This window comes from Mobula hypostoma, chromosome 3 (assembly GCF_963921235.1).
Source record: "Mobula hypostoma chromosome 3, sMobHyp1.1, whole genome shotgun sequence".
Taxonomy (NCBI): domain Eukaryota; kingdom Metazoa; phylum Chordata; class Chondrichthyes; order Myliobatiformes; family Myliobatidae; genus Mobula; species Mobula hypostoma.
The window spans coordinates 13,576,204-13,597,690 of NC_086099.1; the positions used below are offsets into that span (position 1 = coordinate 13,576,204).

The window sequence follows — 21,487 nt, forward strand, 5'->3', positions numbered from 1 at the left end:
CTGGTATGGGAACTGTACTTCCCTGAAGCACAGGACTCTGCAGAGAGTGGTGCGGATAGCCCAGCACATCTGTAGATGTGAACTTCCCACTATTCAGAACATTTACAAAGACAGGCATGTAAAAAGGCCCCGAAGGATCATTGGGACCTGAGTCACCCCAGCCACAAACTGTTCCAGCTGCTACCATCCAGGAAACGGTACCACAGCATAAAAGCCAGGATCAACAGGCTCCGGGACAACTTCTTCCACCAGGCGATCAGACTGATTAATTCATGCAGGCACAACCGTATTTCTATGTTATATTGTTGTACATACTATTTATTATAAATTACTATAAATTTCACATTTCACATTTAGACGGAGGCATAACGTAAAGATTTTTACTCCTCATGTATGTGAAGGATGCCACTCATTTCCGATGCATTACCTGCAGCCTATTTAAACCAAGCTGTCATAAACAGTCCTTGTTCACCCATTGAACCTGCCAGCCTCAATCAGTTGCTCAATCACCTGCAGCCTATTTAAACCCAGCTGTCATTCACAGTCCTTTTTCACCCATTGAACCTGCCAGCCTCAATCAGTTGCTCTTAGGTTTCACTCTCCCTACCTAAAGTTTAACTTGTCGCCTGTTGTGTTCAGTATCTGTTCTCTCTTGTTCTGTGGTCCCTTGCGGTTTGCCATTTTGCAGTCTATCATTAAAGTTATTGTTCAGCACTGCATCGTCTCTGCTGCTCTGCTTTTGGGCCAAGCCTCCTCTACATCTCCTGACACTTATGGCAAGTGCTGGTGAACTGACTCAGTCCTTTTGCCCCACACGATCAGAATATATTCCTTGTGCATCTCCCCCTTTCCTCAAAGGGAATCTTACCTCATACAAGACCACCTTAAATTGCAGCTGCCTTCTATCTGCCCATTGCACTAACTTTGGTCTTGGCATTTTTCATGGGCTTCTTAGCTATTCCCCAAACCGAGCAGAAATTATCCCTTCATTTCCTAACTGTGAGCCAGGACCAATTCCTTTACTGTCTTGTTTTTCACAAATTTGAAAGATTGCCAGAGTAGTTTTAATGACAATAAGCAAGTGTACATCACGCAATCAGGCACTAGATTGGAGTTCATTAATGAAAACCTTGGTCTAGTCGGGTAAGTAGGGGAACGTTATTCCAGTCACATTTCACATTTCGCTTGCAGCCGGGGAATGGATAGAAACGGCGCCTGCTGCAGTGTGTATGTGGAGTGTGGAGGTACCTCAGAGCAACGCTACGTATCACCAACGCAACCACCTACCACTTCTGCATTGCAGAATTTCGACTCCGTCCATTTTTATTTCACATATATAAACCAGAACAATAGATTGCTAACATAATCGGATTTACTGCCTTTCTTTTCCCTCCCCCTCTCTCTCGTTAAAATAAGCGAACAGATATGGGTCTGCTGCCGTTTTACTGATGAGTTTTTACACTATGAGGATTTGCAGGATGGTTCGTATGGCGAGTGTGTTGGGTTTGGTGATGTTAAGCGTCGCTCTGCTAATTCTATCACTGATCAGCTATGTCTCACTAAAAAAGGACAACCTCTTCGCCACGCCGAGATATCTGGGCTCGGCAGGTCCTAGAATGTACATGTTGCACAGTGGATTTCGGTGAGTAGACCAAAAAAAAAATCGCATTTATATTTTTTTTAAACGGATCAAATTCAGCTGTAAATCTGTGGACAGTTATACGCTTTATGAAATGCAGCCTCGATGTCCGCTTTGTTTTGCAATCGATTGGCCATTTGTAACCCCCCCCCCCACCCCGGCCTCTCTTCACACACTCGCAAAATCTGCATCATTTAATTTTTTTTTGGGAGGGGGTGTTGTTTGCAGAAAGCAATGATCATATTGTTGGAAGGCCGGTTCAGCATCGCGGGCACGTTACATCTGATCTGTGTTAGGATCCCTGACATGTTCAATCGTTCTCCCCACCCAATCAGACAATACTATTGAGTCGGCATTTATTAGATCTATTCCCCGCCCCCGCGTCGAATCGTGTAAAATCCCCATGTCGGGGAGGTGGGGTTAATGCCAGATGTTAGGTTGGGGGTGTTGGTGGAGTAAATGGGTTGCAGCCTTCAGATAATGCTGCTAGCAGCCTCACCCCGTACAGTTCCCCGGCGGGGCTGCACCGCTCGCCGCTGGGCGCCGGGATTTTAACTGTTTAGCATCTTCCGAATGACAATCCTTGGGGTTGGAGGAGGGGAGAGGCGGCACACGCTCCTGTGTTGTTGGGGGCAGCATACATTTAAACATCAGGTTTCACGTGAATCAGCGGCTGTATTCTGGTGAGGGGGGGAGCAAACATGTTAAAACTACAGCTTTTATTCTGGTTCTTGAAAAAATTGACTTAAAGTTGATACAAATTGAAGAGGAGAAAACTTAGATAGTAGGCCATTATAATGCAGCGAGCATATCACCTAAAAGCAGAATTGGCACTGATAATTCCTTTACAGAGTGAAATTCACTTCCCACTTCCCGGGAACAAATCCAAGCACAATTATATATCCTTTGTTAAAACCATTCAGGTTATTTTAAGCATTCCACAAGTTTGCATTAGCAATTCTTCTTGCTGACGCATTCTAAAGACAATTTTAGTGTTCCATATAATAATTTGTGAAAATTGATTACATTAAAATAGAGTCATAGAACACTACAATACAGAAGCAGCCCCTTCAGCCCATTTAGTCCATACTTACTGCCTGTTACACCACTGGCATTTAGGGCAGCAATGAAGGTCCTCCATCTCTGGTGCTGTTCAGAGCTTCACCGTGTCAGTAGCTTCCTCTCAGTTTTCACTACTCTCAGTCATGCAAGTACCAGGTAGAGACCCAGGAATACCTGGGTCACTCTCAGAGGCAGAAGGATCCTTCATTGCTGTTTCCATAACAATTTTGTTTGACCAGCCAGGGTTGTTATCCCTGAGCTGAACCCCCGAACCTGGAGGACCACTGGACCACTCTTAGTCTGGCCTCCACCCTTTGACCTGTTAGGAATGGGTGACCCTACCAAAAGCCAAAGCATATCGCCCTCACTCCAGCGCATGTAGCTCTCCGGGTCAGTGAGGCACACAAGCCTTGGAAGATTTAGTCCATGCCAAACTATTGTTCTGCCTAGTCCCATCAACCTGCACTTGGACCACAGCCCTCCGTTCTCTCCCATCCATGTAACTACCCAAATTTCACTTAAGTGTTGAAATTGAACACCACTTCTGCTGGCAGCTCTTTCCAAACTCTCAATGCCCTCTGAGTAAAAAAGTTCTCCCTCAAACCTCAATGTTCCCCTTGAACATTTCTCCTTTCACCCTTAACCCATGTCCTGTAATCTCACCCAACCTCACTGGGGAAAGCCTGCTTGTATAGTTTCATGTGGCTTCTGAAACTCATTTCACTATTGCAGTACGGCATTAGTGTTGATTTAGACTGTAGACGGCTCTGCAATAGAACTCTCATTCGTTAAGCACCTTTAGTAAAATATCCCTTGCTGATTCACAGGAGGGTGAACAGCTAAAGAGATTCAGATTCAGTTATTTCTCACATGCACATCAAAACATACAGTGAATGCATATCTGCAGTAACCAACACAACGGAAGCATGTTGGGGGCAGCCCGCAATATTCAGCAGAGCAACAGCAACAAAACAACAGTAGCAAAGCAACACACACATAACGCTGGAGGAACTCAGCAGGCCAGGCAGCATCTATGGAAAAGAGTAAACAGTCGACATTTCAGGCCAAGGTTCTTCATCAGGACTGCAAAACAAACCCCCTTTCTCGCTCCCACTGACACACACACAGACAGTCCTCTAACACCAGGACAGGCTGCCTCCATTGGACCAACAGACATCAGGCTTTCCCTGTGAACTCTCAGACCCAGGACTTCCGGACTTCCAATTGTCTTATGTCATTAAGGATTCTCATCACCCAGGACATGCCCTCTTCTCATTGCTACTATCAGGGAGGAGGTACAGAAGCCTGAAGGCAGACCCTCAACATTTCAGGAATAGTTTCTTTCCCTCTACCCTCTGCCATCAGATTGCTGAATGGATAATGAACCCATGAACACTATCTCACTACTTTTTCTCTCTCTTTTTGCACTGCTTATTTCATTTAACTTTTTAAATATATATATATATATATATGAAATATTTTATATATATGTATATACTTACTGTAACTTACAGTTTTTATTATTATGTATTGCAATGTACTGCTGCCACATAACAACAAATTTCACAACATATGCCAGTGATATTAAACTTGGTTTGACCTTCGGGCTTTGAGCTTTGGTTTTATAATCAGTATTCTGAAACTTAGTAGAATTACTGATCAAAAATGTAGGATTGAATGTAGGGCTGAATGGCCTAATTCTACTCCTATGTCTTATGGTCTCATGGACTTACAATAGTCATCAGTGTAGGGAACTTCAGAGGAGAAAGGTAAAAGCACACGGTATTGGGGGTAAGGTATTGGTGTGGGTGGAGAATTGGTTAGCAGACAGGAAGCAAAGAGTGGGGATAAACGGGACCTTTTCAGAATGGCAGGCAGTGACTAGTGGGGTACCGCAAGGTTCAGTGCTGGGACCCCAGTTGTTTACAATATATATTAATGACTTGGATGCAGCATCTCCAAGTTTGCGGATGACACGAAGCTGGGTGGCAGTGTTAGCTGTGAGGGGGATGCTAAGAGGATGCAGGGTGACTTGGATAGGTTAGGTGAGTGGGCAAATTCATGGCAGATGCAATTTAATGTGGATAAATGTGAAGTTATCCACTTTGGTGGCAAAAATAGGAAAACAGATTATTATCTGAATGGTGGCCGATTAGGAAAAGGGGAGGTGCAACAAGACCTGGGTGTCCTTATACACCAGTCATTGAAAGTGGGCATGCAGGTACAGCAGGCGGTGAAAAAGGCAAATGGTATGCTGGCATTTATAGCAAGAGGATTCGAGTACAGGAGCAGGGAGGTACTACTGCAGTTGTACAAGGCCTTGGTGAGACCACACCTGGAGTATTGTGTGCAGTTTTGGTCCCCTAATCTGAGGAAAGACATCCTTGCCATAGAGGGAGTACAAAGAAGGTTCACCAGATTGATTCCTGGGATGGCAGGACTTTCATATGAAGAAAGACTGGATGAACTGGGCTTGTACTCGTTGGAATTTAGAAGATTGAGGGGGGATCTGATTGAAACGTATAAGATCCTAAAGGGATTGGACAGGCTAGATGCAGGAAGATTGTTCCCGATGTTGGGGAAGTCCAGAACGAGGGGCCACAGTTTGAGGATAGAGGGGAAGCCTTTTAGGACCGAGATTAGGAAAAACTTCTTCACACAGAGAGTGGTGAATCTGTGGAATTCTCTGCCACAGGAAACAGTTGAGGCCAGTTCATTGGCTATATTTAAGAGGGAGTTAGATATGGCCCTTGTGGCTACGGGGATCAGGGGGTATGGAGGGAAAGCTGGGGCAGGGTTCTGAGTTGGATGATCAGCCATGATCATAATAAATGGTGGTGCAGGCTCGAAGGGCCGAATGGCCTACTCCTGCAACTATTTTCTATGTTTCTATGTTTCTATGTAACACAGGAGAGTTTACAGATATTGGAGAAGATAGGTAGTTTTATTTTGGGAAAACTTGCAGAATTAAGGGCTGTGGTAAACTAGTACAGAGGAGGAATAGAGGCCTTTTTTTTCGACCGACGCGGATTTGAGATGCCAAGCGGTCTACTCTCTCATTCTCTTATGGTCTTGTGTGAAGAATTCCGGAGCTTCAAACTAGACAGTAGAAAGCACAGTTACCAATGGTGAAGGAAAGTTTGGTCAAAGGGTCAGAAGTGAGGGAACTCACCCTTGCCGTCTTCTAAAGAAAAGGAGGAAATTTCATCTGGAGATAAATATTTAAACAAAGCCAAAAAAATAACTCAAAGTAGGATCAAAGGCAAAGTACCAGAGATCTGAAATAAGAATAGAAGTTGCTGGAATAAGAAACATCTTTGGAGCAAAAGAGTTAGCTTTCAACATTCAAAGTAAATTTTATTATCAAAGTACATGTGACGCCCCCATTGGTTGGGGTCGACTATGGATATTGCATCCCAGCTATCTACATGATATGCAAGACAGAGCAGTACAATATGGAGAGCAAGCTGTTGTCGATGCAGCAAGCTCCCCCCTCTCCATGCAGCTGATGAATCCAAAAAACAACAGAGACCAATGCAGTTTGGCGTCAAAGTTGGCAGTCAGAGTCCAACTCAACATAGGACCGCCTTTGGGACTCCTGCTCCAGATATTTCCTTGTGGTTTACCTCTGAAGATTTCCCTGTAAGTGGGTGCAGCTGCAAGGCAACAGAGGTTTGAGATCAGAGTTTTCCTTCTCCTAGCTGAGCTGCTAACCACAGCTGATGAGCCCGATCTGCCCAAGGAGACTGGTTTTAAGGCACCAGTACCCCACCTTTGCCCCTTCTCCTGTAACTAGAAATAGTCCCACCAGGCTTAGTAGCTAGGCCAGGAGCTGGACTTCGTTGTCAGAGGCTATTTGAGATGCACACTGTTGGTAGCATTTATTAGGTAGTGGGAACTTATCCCTGTTACCACCCTCAGCTATAACAACCTTAAGGAACCAAAGTACATGTATGTCACCACAAGCTACTCTGAGATACATTTTCTTGCAGGCATTCACAGCAAATACAAAGAAATACAATAGAATCAATGAAAAACTACACACAAAGACTGACAAACAGCCAATGTGAAACTGAAGACAAACTGTGGAAATACAAAAAATTTAATAGTAATAAATACGTAAATAGATAGATAAGTGGATGGGTGAATAAATAAATAAAATTGAGAACATGAGTTGTAGAGTCCCTGAAAGTGAGTCTGTAGGTTGTGGATTCAGTTCAGTGTTGAGGTGAATGAAGTTATCCTCGTTGGTTCAGGAGCCTGATGGTTAACTATTCCTACAAGTTGATGATCTTAACCTAAACTGCTGCTCTAATAAGAGATCCCAATAACTATTTACTGCCATCACAAATATTGGATAAACTGCTAATTTGGTCAGTTTGTTTTGATTATTTTTTTCGGAATAAAAACAATTTATTTTCAAACTAACAGCCCATTTACAGAATAGATGATTCCTCATTGGTTATTGGTCAAGAATAGAAATGCATTAGATAATATTAAATCTATTTTTATTGACCTTGCTAAATTAACATACCAAAAGCATAATCAACTGAATGGTCCATTAGAAACATAACTTCAAATTTAAAGATAAGGATTAGCTTGATTTGTTTCATGTCCATTGAAACACAGCCTATAGACTCACTTTCAAGGACTCTGCAGCTCAGTATTATTTAATTATATTCTTTTTTTATTTACATAATGTCTGTTTTGCACATTGGCTGTTTTTTCCGTCTTTGTTGTTTATACCGTAGTTTTTCATACATTTTATTGTATTTCTTCATTTTCCTGTAAATGCCTGCAAGAAAACAAATGTCAACATTGTACTTTGATGATAAATTTACTTTGAAGTTTGAACTGTGAACATCAAAACATACAGTGAAATGTGTCATTTGCCGCAGCAACCAATACAGTCCAAGGATGTACTAGAGGCAGCCCACAAGTATTGCCATACTTCCAGGGCCAACGTAGCATGTCCACGACTTATTAACCCTAACACGCAAACCATCGGACTGCAGGAGGAAACAGGAGCACCCGGAGGAAACCCGCACAGTCACGGGGTGAATGCACAAACTCCTTACATACAAGCGACAGGAATTGAACGCTGATCATTGGTGCTGTCAAGTGTTACAACACCTTGGCTCAATGCAAAACTTCCACAGCAAGTGAGGTACAGCGGTTTGGTGTCCCACCTGTAATGTAGGGCTAAAGTCCGGGCCCCATTAATAACACTCACATGTAGGTCTTAATCTCCATGGCAACAATGAAGAGACTGAAATTTAAAATGTTAAACAAGGAATACAGCTGGGAGAGTTTCAGAATTACTCAGAAAGCAGCCTCTGTCAGCAAGGATCCCCACCATCTTTGCTATGCTCTCTTCTCACTACTACCATCAGGAAGGAGGTACAGGAACAGTTCCCACACCATCAGGTTCTGGAACACTTATTACCCTCAACCATCAGGCTCCTGAATCAGCGTGGATAACTTCACTTAACTGCGCTGTGAACTGATACCACAACCTAAGGAACACACACAAAATGCTGGTAGAACACAGCAGGCCAGGCAGCCTGACGAAGGGTCTCGGCCTGAAACATCGACTGTACCTCTTCCTATAGATGCTGCCCGGCCTGCTGTGTTCTACCAGCATTTTGTGTGTGTTGCTTGAATTTCCAGCATCTGCAGATTTTCTTGTGTTTGCGTCCACAACCTATGAACTGACTTTCAAGAACTCTACAACTAAAGCTCTCAGTATTATTTATTTGTGTGTGTGTGTGTGTGTGTGTGTGTGTGTGTGTGTGTATATGTGGGTGTGTCTATCTATGTATATATATAGAGAGAGAGGGTGTGTGTGTGCTATTATTGTATTTGCACAGATTGTCATCTTTCCAAGTTGGTTGGTTGTCAGTTTTTGTGTATTCATTGATTCTATTATATTTCTTTGTTCTACTGTAAATGCCTGTGAGAAAATGAATCTCAGGGTTGTATACGGTGACATATATGTACTTTGACAATAAATTTACTTTCAGCCTTTTTTCTTCTGCTTACAGGTTAGCAACTTATTTAAAAGGTAATAAACCTGATTTGGGCAATTTCAGGGTTATTAACCAAATGTCACAAACGATCAAATTATGAATCTATACGACCAAATTAAATGAGAAACAGATAATCTAGATCCAGAGGAAAAGATTCTATTGATAGAACCAGTGGAGTTATCAGAGATAATTGGAGATTTGGACATAGCACTGTGGGCATGCTATGTTGGTGCTGGAATGTGTGGTGATACCTGTAGTCAGCCCCCATCACGTTAATTCTTAATGCAAACATTGCAGTTCACTGTACAGTATGTTTTTAATCAGAATCAGATTTAATATTACTGACATATGTTGTGAAATTTGTTGTTTTGTGGCAGGAGTACATTGCAACATATATTCTTTTTTTAAAACTATAACATATAATAAGAAATATATTAAAAATTAAGTAGTTTATGAAGTGTATATGGGTTCATTGTCCATTTAGAAATCTGATGGTGGTGGGGAAGACACTGTTCCTAAGACATCGAGTGTGTGTCTTCAGGCTCCTGTACCTCCTCCCTGATGGTATGGAATCTGTGGAATGAGAAAAGGGCATGTTCTGGGTGCTGGGATCCATAATGATGGATGTCACCATTTTAAGGCATTGCCTTTTGATGTACATGTGATAAATAAATCTAAATCTGAATCTGAATCTCAACTTTGAGAACACTATTCATCCTTATGTCAAAACATTTCAAATAACTCTACAAAACTTGGAGAGTTTGAGCGGGTTACATGGTTGGCACAACATTGTGGGCCGAAGGGCCTGCAATATGCTGTAAATTACTAGGTTCAATCCTCAGAACTCGACGTAAAGTTGGCTGAGTATGAGTGGAAGATATCCGCGAGAGCTTGAACATCAGATTGCAGGAAATTCAGATGGAAAAGGGTACTGATACTTACCTCCTTCCTTAAGAATTTCCTGCAATCTGATGTTAAATGTTGAATGTTGCAGAAATAAATATAGAAAAACGAATAACATTTTGGAATTGTTCATCAAAAGTGTGTATTCCAAAGCGACTTAGGTTATGGAGCAAATTGGTGAACAAATTTTGGAAGGCATATATATTAGACCGGATACAAAAAAAAATCAATCTTTGTCAGGAATGTTGGTCACTTACACAGGAAAACCCTGGGGCAAACTGAACAAATTTACACCCCAGAAGAAATAACAAGGGACCTTCACAGTTTAAATACAAAGGTGCATACTGTATATCAAATGCTGTGAAGCAGAATATTTAAAGTTACTGAAGAGACACTACCAGAGGATGTGGATTAAAATTAATACACTTAAAATATTTTGTAAATAATTGATAAAAATATTTGGTCAGAATTAGAACCAGGTTTATTATCACTGACATATGTCATTAAATATGTTGCTTTGCTGTAGCAGTACAGTGCAATATACAGAAAATAACTATAAATTACAGCAAGAAATATACATATATATTTATCTATGTGTGTATAAGTAAATATATGTATAAACACACACACACACACACATATATATTTACAATCACCGTATATAAAGTTTATGTATATATTTATTTCTCTCTCTCTCTCTTTCTCAGTGCAAAAAGGAAAGAGAATTAGTGAGATAGAGTTCATGGATTCTTGGTCCGTTCAGAAATTGGATTTCAGAGCTGTTCCTAAAATGCTGAGTGTGTGTCTTCAGGGTCCTGTACCTGCTGTCTGATGGTAACAATCTAATGATGGCTTAATCCAGAGAAGTGAAAGAGCCAAAGGCATTAGGGTGTTCCAGAATGATTTGGTGCAAGTGAAGGTGAACTGCAGCAGATGAGCTTAACTCAGCTGAACAGCAATATGCATCATTATTTTAAAAAGCATTTGAGGAGATTTAGTATGGCATCAAATTTCTGCAGATGTACCGAGGAGAGCATTCGGACGGGTGGCAATACCATCTGGTATGGTGGGGCCACTGCACAGAATCAGAAAGTGGTAAATTCAGTCAGCTCCATCATGGGCATTAGCTTCCCCATCATCAGGGACATCTTCAAAAACCGATACCTCAAAAAGACAGCATCCATCCTTCAGGACCCTGACTATACAGGACATACTCTCTTCCTATTTATAGGCATCCGTTAGTCTCATGAGACCATCGATTTGCTCCTTGGAAGGTTTCCAGGGCGCAGGCCTGGGCAAGGTTGTACGGAAGACCGGCAGTTGCCCATGCTGCAAGTCTCCCCTCTCCACGCCACCGATGTTGTCCAAGGGAAGGGCATTAGGACCCATACAGCTTGACACCAGTGTCGTCGCAGAGCAATGGGTTCAATGAGCCCTCAGCCAGGGCTCGAACTAGGGACCTTCAAATCACTAGACGAACGCCTTAACCGCTTGGCCACGCGCCGACACAGCGCATCTCTTCCAATTACTACCATGACAGAAGAAGCACAGGAGTCTGAAAATAAACACTCAGAGTTTTAGGATTAACTTCTTCCCCTCTGCCATCAGATTTCAGTATGGATGATGAATCGACTCACAAATACTACCTCATATTTTTGCTCTGTTTTTGCACTAATATGTGTATTGGATGGTGGGGTGGAGATACATCTCTACCAAAGGAGGTGTGAGGTGCTCCTTTCCCTCCACTTGCCTGCAGGTCACCCTTGAGCAAGGTGTAGAACCTGCTTAGCCTCCCGATCAGGGTCACTTGAAGTCATGGGAGCAGGTGGTGGATGGTTGTAAGAGCAGCCAGTGCATATCACAAGTCCTGGTTACGTGACCACTGACGCCAAGCAGACAACCTCTGAAGAGTATTGATAATGGCTGATATATGTGAACATAGAAATCTACAGCACATTACAGGCCCTTCGGCCCACAATATTGTGCCAACCATGCAGCCTACTCTAGAAACTGCCTAGAATTTCCATAGCGCATAGACCTCTGTTTTTCTAAGCTCAATGTACCTATCTAAGAGGCTCTTAAAAGACCCTATCGTATGTGATATATATTATATTTTATATATATATATATATAATAGTAACTTGTAGTATTTTATGTACTGCACTGTACTGCTGCCACAAAACAACAAATTTCACAACATATGTCAGTGATATTAAACCTGATTCTGATTCTCATCCATAGCTTGCATTTTATATTCTTGCAACAAGCACTGAGTAGTGAAAAGACCGCGAAGAATCCACATGATCATACAGTCCTAAATTAGAAAATGGAATAAGGGGGAGCGCATTCATCCGGGAAAAGGTGTTGGTTCATGATCAGAAAAGCAGCAAGTCTTTATGTGCAATAATAGGTGTGTGGAACACGCTGCCGGGGATGGTGCTAGGCCCAGGTACATTAGGGGCATTTAAGAGGCTCTTAGATGGCACATGGATGAAAGAAAAATAGAGGGTTATGAACGTAGGGGATAAGGGTTGTATTGGAGTACATTGAAGGGTTGGAACAACATCATGGACTAAAGGGCCTGTAGTGTACTTTACTGCTCAATTTTCTACACTGTGCAAAAGTCTTAGGCACACATATCTATAGCTAGGGTGCCTAAGACATTTACACAGTACTGTAGTGATTTTGTGTATGGAAACTGTACTGCTGCCATAAAAAACAACAAATTTCATGACATATGTGAGTGACGATAAACCTGGTACTGATTTGGATCTCTAAAGTGGGAAAGGGGGCGGGGAGAGGGGAATCATGTTGGGAAAAGGGGAAGGGAGAGGGGAGGGAGCAGGAAGCACCTGAGAGACATTCTCTAATGTTTGGAATCAAGTGACCTTGCCTGGTGTCTCAGGGCTGGGTGTGCCTGCACTCACAGCACCCCCTGCCCCGGCACCCCTTCTCTGCCAGCTGTCCCACACCCCTCCTGCGGGGCTCCACCCTCACTATTCCCAACATCCTTTGCTTCAAACGTGTGTGCCTTAGACTTTTGCACAGTACTGTATATATTTGAGAAAAAAGACAAGCAAGTTCCGAGCACTTGGATAGCAAAATCCCCATCAGACTGGGTAATCTTTATAAACACAAGAGATTCTCCAGTGCTGAAAACCTGGCACAGCAGCACGTAAGATGCTGGAGGAACTCAGCAGGTCAGGCACGATCTGTAGAGAGGAATAAACAGTGAACATTTCGGGCCAAAACCTGTCATTGGGACTCTTTAAGATATTAAAAAATGTATTCATCATGATATATTGAGATGCAGAGAATGAATCTGAATTCTTATGGTCTCTGATGCAGATAAAGCCACATGCAGTAATCCTCAAAGCGAGTTAAACGTTGGTGTTTTCTCTTGCAGGTCACAGTTCGCATTGAAGTTTCTGGATCCCGCATTTTTGCCAGTTGCAAGTGGGCGGGGCAACAATATCCAAAACAAACTTGCAAAGTGGACCTTCAACGTAACTTCCTTTTTACAGCAGAGGTATATCGTATCTCAAAGTTTTAATTTCTGAGCGTGGCTAAATGGCCAGAGTCAAACTTCATTTCTCCTTCATCTGGATTTGAAGACATTCCCATTTTACATTATCTCAAGCATGTAAAATGGATCGTTGCCACCCACCACTATACCATGGAGTCATAGAGTTGTAGAACGCCACAGAACAGAAACGGGCCCATCAGCCCATCTAGTCCGTGCCAAGTTATTAATCCGCCTAGTCCCACCGACTTGCACCAGGACCATAGCCCTCGACACCCCTCCCATCCATGAACATTTCCAAATTTCTTTTAAATAGTGAAATCAAACCCTCATCCACCACTACTGCTGGCAACTCGTTCCACGCTCTCACTGCCCTCTGAGTGAAGTGTCCCTCATGTTCCCCTTAAAATTTCATCTTTCACCCTTAACCCATGACCTCTAGTTTAAGTCTCACCCATCCCCAGTGGGGAAAAAACTCCTTGCATTTTTACCCTATCCATACCCTCACAGTTCCTTCCATGAAAGGTGAGGCTTACAAATACAATCACGATCTGTTATTTTTATATGATACAAAATTATAAAGTTTAAAGGATGTGTGTGAAAATGATCAGCTGAATCTTCAGAACCAGAACCAGGTTTACTACCACTGACGTATGTCATAAAACTCGTTGTTTTGTGGCAGCAGTACAGTGTGTATGCACGCATTACACACACACAAAATTAGGTAGTGGCCATAGGTTCATGAACCATTCAGAAATCTGGAGGAAAGTGTTGAGTGTGTGTGGTAGTGGCCCCTCCATTCCAGGTCGGTTCAGAAATCTGAGGGTGGAGGGGAAGAAGCTCTTCCTAAATCATTGAGTGTGTATCTTCAGTCTGCTGTACCTCCTCTCTGATGATATCAATGAGAAGAGGGTATCATAATGGCTTATGATATGGTCATGTCAGTAAGATATATTTTTTCTTTCATAGAAACATAGAAAACCTACAGCACAGTACAGGCCCTTCGGCCCAGAGAGTTGTGCCGAACATGTCCCTACCTTAGAAATTACTAGGCTTACCTGTAGCCCCCTATTTTTCTGAGCTCCATGTACCTATCCAAAAGTCTCTTAAAAGACCCTATCGTATCCGCCTCCACCACCGTTGCCAGCAGCCCATTCCACGCACTCACCTCTCTCTGAATAAAAAACTTATCCCTGACATCTCCTTTGTACCTACTCCCCAGCACTTTAATCCTGTGTCCTCATTGGCAACCATTTCAGCCCTGGGAAAAAGCCTCTGACTATCCACACAATCAATCCCTCTCATCATCTTACACACCTCTATCAGGTCACCTCTCATCCTCCGTCGCTCCAAGGAGAAAAGGCAGAGTTCATTCAACCTATTCTCATAAGGCATGCTCCTCAATACAGGCAACATCCTTGTAAATCTCCTCTGCACCCTTACTATGATTTTCACATCCTTCCTGTAGTGAGGCGACCAGAACTGAGCACAGTACTCCAAGTGGGGTCTGACCAGGGTCCTATATAGCTGCAACATTACCTCTCGGCTCCTAAACTCAATCCCACGATTGATGAAGGCCAATACACCATATGCCTTCCTAACCACAGAGTCAACCTGCGCAACTGCTTTGAGTGTCCTATGGACTCGGACCCCAAGATCCCTCTGATCCTCCACACTGCCAAGAGTCTTACCATTAGTACTAGAATCATAGAAACTACATGGAACACTACAGCACAGAAACAGGCCCTACTGCCTATCTACTCTGTGCTATAATGCTGCCTAGTCCCATTGACCTGCACCCAAATTATAGTCATGATATATTTTTTGTCCAATCTCCCCTCTGCAGTTGAAATATTGCTTTTATGGAGAAAATTACTTCTGGAATTCAAGTCTATGGGAGTGAATGAACTGAACTAATTTGTACTATGCACTTTGTTTTTTGTTTTAATTTAGGAGAGACATCAGTCGCTATGTCGACGTTTTTAAAAATTTCACCTTGATTAAGAAGAACGTGCGAGTTGGACAGTTACTGCACTATGACTATTCCAATCACAAATATGTTTTCTCTGTAAGCAATAGCTTCCGGTCATTACTTCCCGAGGTCCCCCCTATATTAAAGATGCACTACAATACTTGTGCAGTTGTTGGGAACAGTGGGATTCTAACGGGAAGTAGTTGTGGAGCTGACATTGATAAATCCGATTTCGTGTTCCGTTGCAACTTCGCACCAACTGAAACTTTTGAAAACGACGTTGGAAGAAAAACAAATCTCACCACCTTCAACCCAAGCATCCTTGAGAAGTACTACAATAACCTACTAACAATTCAAGATCGGAATAAATTTTTCCTAAATCTTAAAAAGCTGGATGGAGCCATTCTTTGGATTCCTGCTTTCTTCTTTCACACTTCTGCTCCTGTAACAAGAACTTTGGTAGATTTCTTTGTAGAACACAGAGCACAGCTGAAGGTCCAGTTGGCCTGGCCTGGGAACATAATGCAACATATCAATAAGTGAGTATGGTCTGAAGAACTTTTCTATGCCAGTAATGCACATATTTGGAAATAACAGATGTATATTTTTGTTAATTAATTGACATTCTTCCTTTTCAATTTCTGTACTTGCTTTCACTTGACTATTTAGTTACATTTGCAATAGCCAAAAATATATTTAATCAATGTAAAATGTATTTTTTTCAGATCACGTAAAATACAGTTTTGTGTTCAGAATTGTATAAACTCATGCTAAAGTATCCAAGGGACTTCTTTTTGAGGGGAAGTTCATTCGGTGTGTTTAAAGTGGAGGCTGATAGGTTCTTTATTAGTCAGGATTACAAGGTTACAAGGAGAAGGCAGGAGAATGGGTTAAGAGGGAAAATAAATCAGCCATGATGGAATGATGGAGCAATCGCAAAGGACTGAATGGCCTCATGCTGCCCCTCTGTCTCATGGTTTTGTCTGAGATATGTAACACCACTCTACTAACATACAGAGTCTCGGCCCAAGATGCCAACTATTTATTACTTTGAATACAGTACTGTGCAAAAGTCTTAGCTACCTATACTGCATATAGTTATGGGTGCCAAAGACCATACTTGCCAATATGGAGCAGAGAGCGAGTTTGTGAATCTGGCGGGAGCAAAGGATGTTGGGAATGGTGAGGGTGGAGCGCCGCGGGAGGGGTGTGGGACAAGGAGCGCCAGGGGCAGCGGATGGTGAGGGTGCAGACGCACCCAGCCCTGAACCACCAGGCAAGGTTATTGATTCCAAACAATTGGTTTATTGATCATTACAGAATGTCCCTCTGGTGCTTCCCGCTCTCTCCCTTCCTCTTTTCTCGACCATAATTTCCCCTTTTCCTGCCCCTTTACCACTCACAGTCCACAATAGAGATCCATGTCAGAATCAGGTTTATCTTTACTCGCATTTGTCATTAAATTTGTTTTTTTCAGCAGCAGTACAGTGGAATACATAAAATTGCACAGTACTGTGTAAAAGTCTTAGCACCCTAGCTGTATATATGCACCTAATACTTTTGCACATTACGGTAGATGCTGCCTGACTTGATCAATTCCTGCAGCATTTTGTATGTGTTATCATTCTACAAAGTAGTCCAAACAAAATATTACCATTGGACTCTCTTCACTTATAACGTTTCAAGTTAAAATTATAACATTGTTATCACCACTGGACATAAACAATTTACAAATTAAAAAAAATCATAAAATGATACCTCAAAATGGCAGTCATTTCATGGCTCTCGTGGCACATGACCTCATGTACATGCTCGTACCAATTTATTGATTAGTATTGATGCCCATGCGCTTGAATCTATTACGTTACTCTTTTGAAATATTTAATCATTCTCAGTGACAGTTTCTCCAACCAGTTGTTTCCCATGCATTCAATATATATGTAACTTGTGACGTCCAGCTATCTTCACTTTCCTGCCATTTTAAAGAACTAGGTTTGCATTTGTTCCCACTCACAGGTCAAACCAAAGTCCATCGAACAGATTCTTGGGCAGTTGGTTTATCACAGATCCCCATTCACGGGCAGTTTCAGTTGTGAATATTGAAATCTTTCAGCATCTGAGTATTTTTAAATATCCCTCTGGAAATTAGCATAAATTTTTATAATAATTGGATTTATAGCATTTTGAATCTTTATGCAATTATTTATGTTTACATATGAGGTGTGTACTTTGTTTAATTATCTATTAGTATTGTGCATGTAAATGTGTTGACGTTATCAAATGTTACAGGAATTTATAAGATTGGAATAAACAATCGAATGTACATTTAATTGATGTATCTATGCCTAACAAACAGATACTGGAGATCCAATTGCCTCAAGCCATGTGGTTATTAGGACTTTATCTTGAACTGGAATCTCCCTGTCTCCCTACTGGCCCTGTCCAACCAATCCAATGTATTGAACCTCATTGGAAAACAAAACCGCAGATGTTGCAATTCTGAAATAAAACAGAATGTGTTAGAAATTGCAGATCCAACAACTTCTGTGGAGGGTATGAACACAGCTCACCTTCAGGTTGATAACCCCCATTAATCAGATCATGGAGATATAGAACCAAATGGAACAACACTCCTTTGGACCACAGTGCGCCCACAAAACATATATCACACACAACACATAAAGCAAAATTGGGGTTGGCACGGTAGCACAGTGGTTAGTGCAACACTCAACCGTGAAGGGGACCTGGGATCAATTCCCGCCACTAGCTGTAAGGAGTTTGTATGTTCTGCCCCTGACCAAGTGAGTTTCCTCCGGGTGATCTGGCTTCCTACCACGTACCAGTTAGTAGGTTAATTGGTCATTGTAAATTGTCCCATGATGAAATCAGGGGGTTGCTGGGTGATGCGGCTCAAAGGGCCAGAAGGGCCAATTCCAGCGTTGTATCTCAATAAATAGATTAATTAGTTAATAAAATACAATTCGAAATGCAAGTACTGTGCATGACAGGTAAACAGTAAACAGCTCAGTGTCCTAGTGATGAGACCACGGTGGTGATAGGGTATTCATTTGTCTCCCATGATACATTAGTAATAGATTTTATTAAGAATATGACAACCAGAAGGCGAAGCGAAAACCACACAGAAATAATCAAGATGATAAGCATTCTCTAACACATGTAAGATTGTCCAGAGACACCAGAGATTCTGCAGATGCTAGAAATCTTAAGCAACACACACAAAATACCCAAGGAGCTCAGCAGGTTAGGCAGCATCTATGGAGGAGAATAACCAGTTGACATTTCAGGGTGAGATTGATGGAGGGCATTGGCCGGAAATATCGACTGCTTATTTCCCTCCACGGACACCGCCTGGTTAGCTGAGCTTCCATGAGAAGGCCCGGAAATCCCTGTCTATTTAGACCATGATTGGTATAAACTTGCACAGAGAGTCTGAGATTACAACACTGAGAAACTCTAAGAGGAAGTACAGAAAGGCATACAGAAGAGAGTGGAAGGCAAATTTAATGACAGTATTAAGCAATGAGGGGAGGTCCCATGGAACATTGAAAGGCTTAGATAGAGTGGAAGTGGAGAGGATGTTTCCTGTAGCGGGTGAGTCTACGACCAGAGGGCACAGCCTCAGAATGCAAGCACGACGCTTTAGAACAGAGATGAGGAGGAAGTTCTTTAGCCAGAAGGTGGAGAAGCTGTGCAATTAATCGCCACGGATGACTGCAGAGGCTCAATCATTGGGTATATTTAAGGCTGTGTCTGATAGCTTCTTCTTGTATTAGTAAGGGCGTTAGAGATTACGGGGAGACCGCAGCAGAATAGGGTTGAGAGGGAGAAGTAAATCAACCCTGATGGGATGGCTGAGCGGACCGGACGGGCCGAATGGCCTGATGCTGCTCCTGTCTTCTGGGCTTACGTTTGAAAAACGGGATGAGGCAGCTCATTTTCACGGAAGGGCTATATTCTTCGAAAAAGATGTCGATGAGATATCAATGATTTTTAATCGATAACAGTCATGCGAATATATCATATGAGCAGAGTATATGAGAACAATTATGTGAGTCGTGAAGGGAGGTCTCGGCCCGAAACGTTGATTATTCATTAATTTCCATAGATGCTGCTGGACCTGCTGAGTTCCTCCAGCATTTTGTGTGTTATTGTTTAAATATTTTGCTCTTTTGCCATTGAATAGATACTGGAAGACGAAACATCTGTCTCCGAAGCGCCTGAGCACGGGCATCCTGATGTATACACTGGCGTCCGCCATTTGCGAGGAGATTCATTTGTACGGGTTTTGGCCCTTCGCTTGGGATCCCAACACGGGGAAAGAACTGCCATATCACTACTATGACAAAAAGGGGACAAAGTTCACCACCAAGTGGCAGGAGTCCCACCAACTTCCAGCGGAATTCAAGCTGCTGTTCAAGCTGCACACGGAGGGCTTGACGAAACTGACCCTTTCACATTGTGCCTCTTAATGCGATGCTTTTTGAAGTATGTTTTCCCCATTATTGTTCAATTTGTGTTTCAAATGCATTATGTACCCAATGCGTAGGTTCTCTCTTGGCGACGCTACATGGAGCACATCCAAAACTGTGGCCCTGACCTGTTCATGGAATTTTGTGCACTGGTATTTTCTATTTCAAAGTAGTCATAAGCGCTTAGACGTGAATTTTGAGGCTGGCCTTTACATACACAAATGATTGTATTGAATTATAAGGATCTGTTTATACGTGATTATTTACTGACGGGAGGAGCTGCGTTACACTGAACAACCGACGGAACACATGAACTAGAAGTGTGGACGGCCGTGTCACTCCATTGACGCGGTGTAGGCTTAATGATTATTTAGGTCTGCTTTCTTAGCTGCAAAACTAAAACAAATCAAGAATAGACAACAACTATCGGCGTTGCCGACAAAGTCCATGTCCGTGAATGAATTTAGAAAAAAAAAGCCAACACTAAAACTATCCTAATTGTCTTAAATAATGGTGGTAAATATTACCATGATATAATAAATCCGAGTGATTTCGCTCGATCTGACCAATCATCTGTCAGGCAGGGTATAATAAAAGCCACAATCTGCACGTTTGATACTGTCTGCACAATTAACTTAATTGTAATCCTCGGAGTGTTTTTTTTTTGATATTTCAAAAGTTTCTAGACCAATTTCTTGCGTTTTAACTTCTATTCCGGGCGCTCCGGCTGAAAAGCCTGTAAAAATGAAACGCTCTCCGTTTTACGTAATATTACTGGAGACGACCCGTTCAAACAAAAGATCACGCCATCATTTTAATAGCAAAATATCAAGAGGGAAGCGATCGTGAATATTACAATGTCAGAGGATTGCAAAATAATTATTTATTTCATCATGTCCGTAAATAAAATGTAATATCATTCAACTCCTATTTATATTGAGTATCGTTGTCAAAGTGGACATCTTCGTCTTTTGTACGTCCGTTTCGCATTTTTTAATCATCAAATGGATAGTAAATGTACTACTTTTGTACCGGTATTTTAAGAAAAGCGTTACGTATTTCTTTCGCCGCTTCAAAAGAGTTCGGGTTAGGGTTAGGCTTCAAATAAGTTCTGAAGTTGCAATGAATACTTTGGCCGGTTTGCCAACTCAGTGTTGCTGTATTCCTCTGCCGCCGTGTTAACGCAGAATTTTCAAAAAGGACTCTACGCTCTGTTCTATTGGGAAATTAAATAATTTTGTTGATTTAAGTGTCAATATACTTTCTCATGCTTGCCAATGTTCACCTATATTAAATTAATTGTTCAGTTATATGAGAAACTGGCTTGAGAGTTTGATGTCCAATGTATAAATATTTTAAAACAATGTTTCGCAATCTATTAAGAAAGCTCCGCTTTAAAAATTACTTATTTTTATTTTGTTGGAGATACTGCGCTGAACAGGCCTTCCCGGCCCAACCAGCCTCACTGCCGAACAACCCACCTAACAATCCTATACCGATCACAAGGCAATTTGCAATTACCAATTAACCCGCATTTCTGTAAAATGTGGTAGGGAACCCACGCGTTCGCGGGGAGATTGTACAAACTCCTTACAGACGGCGCCGGAATTGAACTCCGAACTCTGGAACACCCCTGACTGTAATAGTGTCGCGCTAACCGCTACGCTACTGTGGCGCCCCAAAAGTCACAAGAAGTGTCACTTATTGTTTCTTTTATACTATGAAGAATCCATCTTCCCTTCAAGTACAGTTAGGCATTCTTTAAAATTTCTCTAACATAAAACTGGCTTCAGGTTTGTGCACTGTTTTTTAATTGGCAGGTCTGTCTATTTGAATTATAAAAGAGAAATATATATATAACTACAACGA

At 42.0% G+C, this 21,487-nt stretch overlaps 1 protein-coding gene across 1 annotated transcript; it reads left to right on the forward strand.

Moving 5' to 3' along the window:
• Positions 1–1,199: 1,199 nt before the first annotated feature.
• Positions 1,200–21,164, forward strand: st8sia3 (ST8 alpha-N-acetyl-neuraminide alpha-2,8-sialyltransferase 3). Its single transcript, XM_063042046.1, has 4 exons — positions 1,200–1,642; positions 13,040–13,162; positions 15,110–15,667; positions 19,333–21,164. Exons 1-4 carry the CDS (start codon positions 1,449–1,451, stop codon positions 19,616–19,618), a joined length of 1,161 nt encoding a protein of 386 aa, XP_062898116.1. The 5' UTR covers positions 1,200–1,448; the 3' UTR covers positions 19,619–21,164.
• The last annotated feature ends 323 nt before the right edge of the window (positions 21,165–21,487 follow it).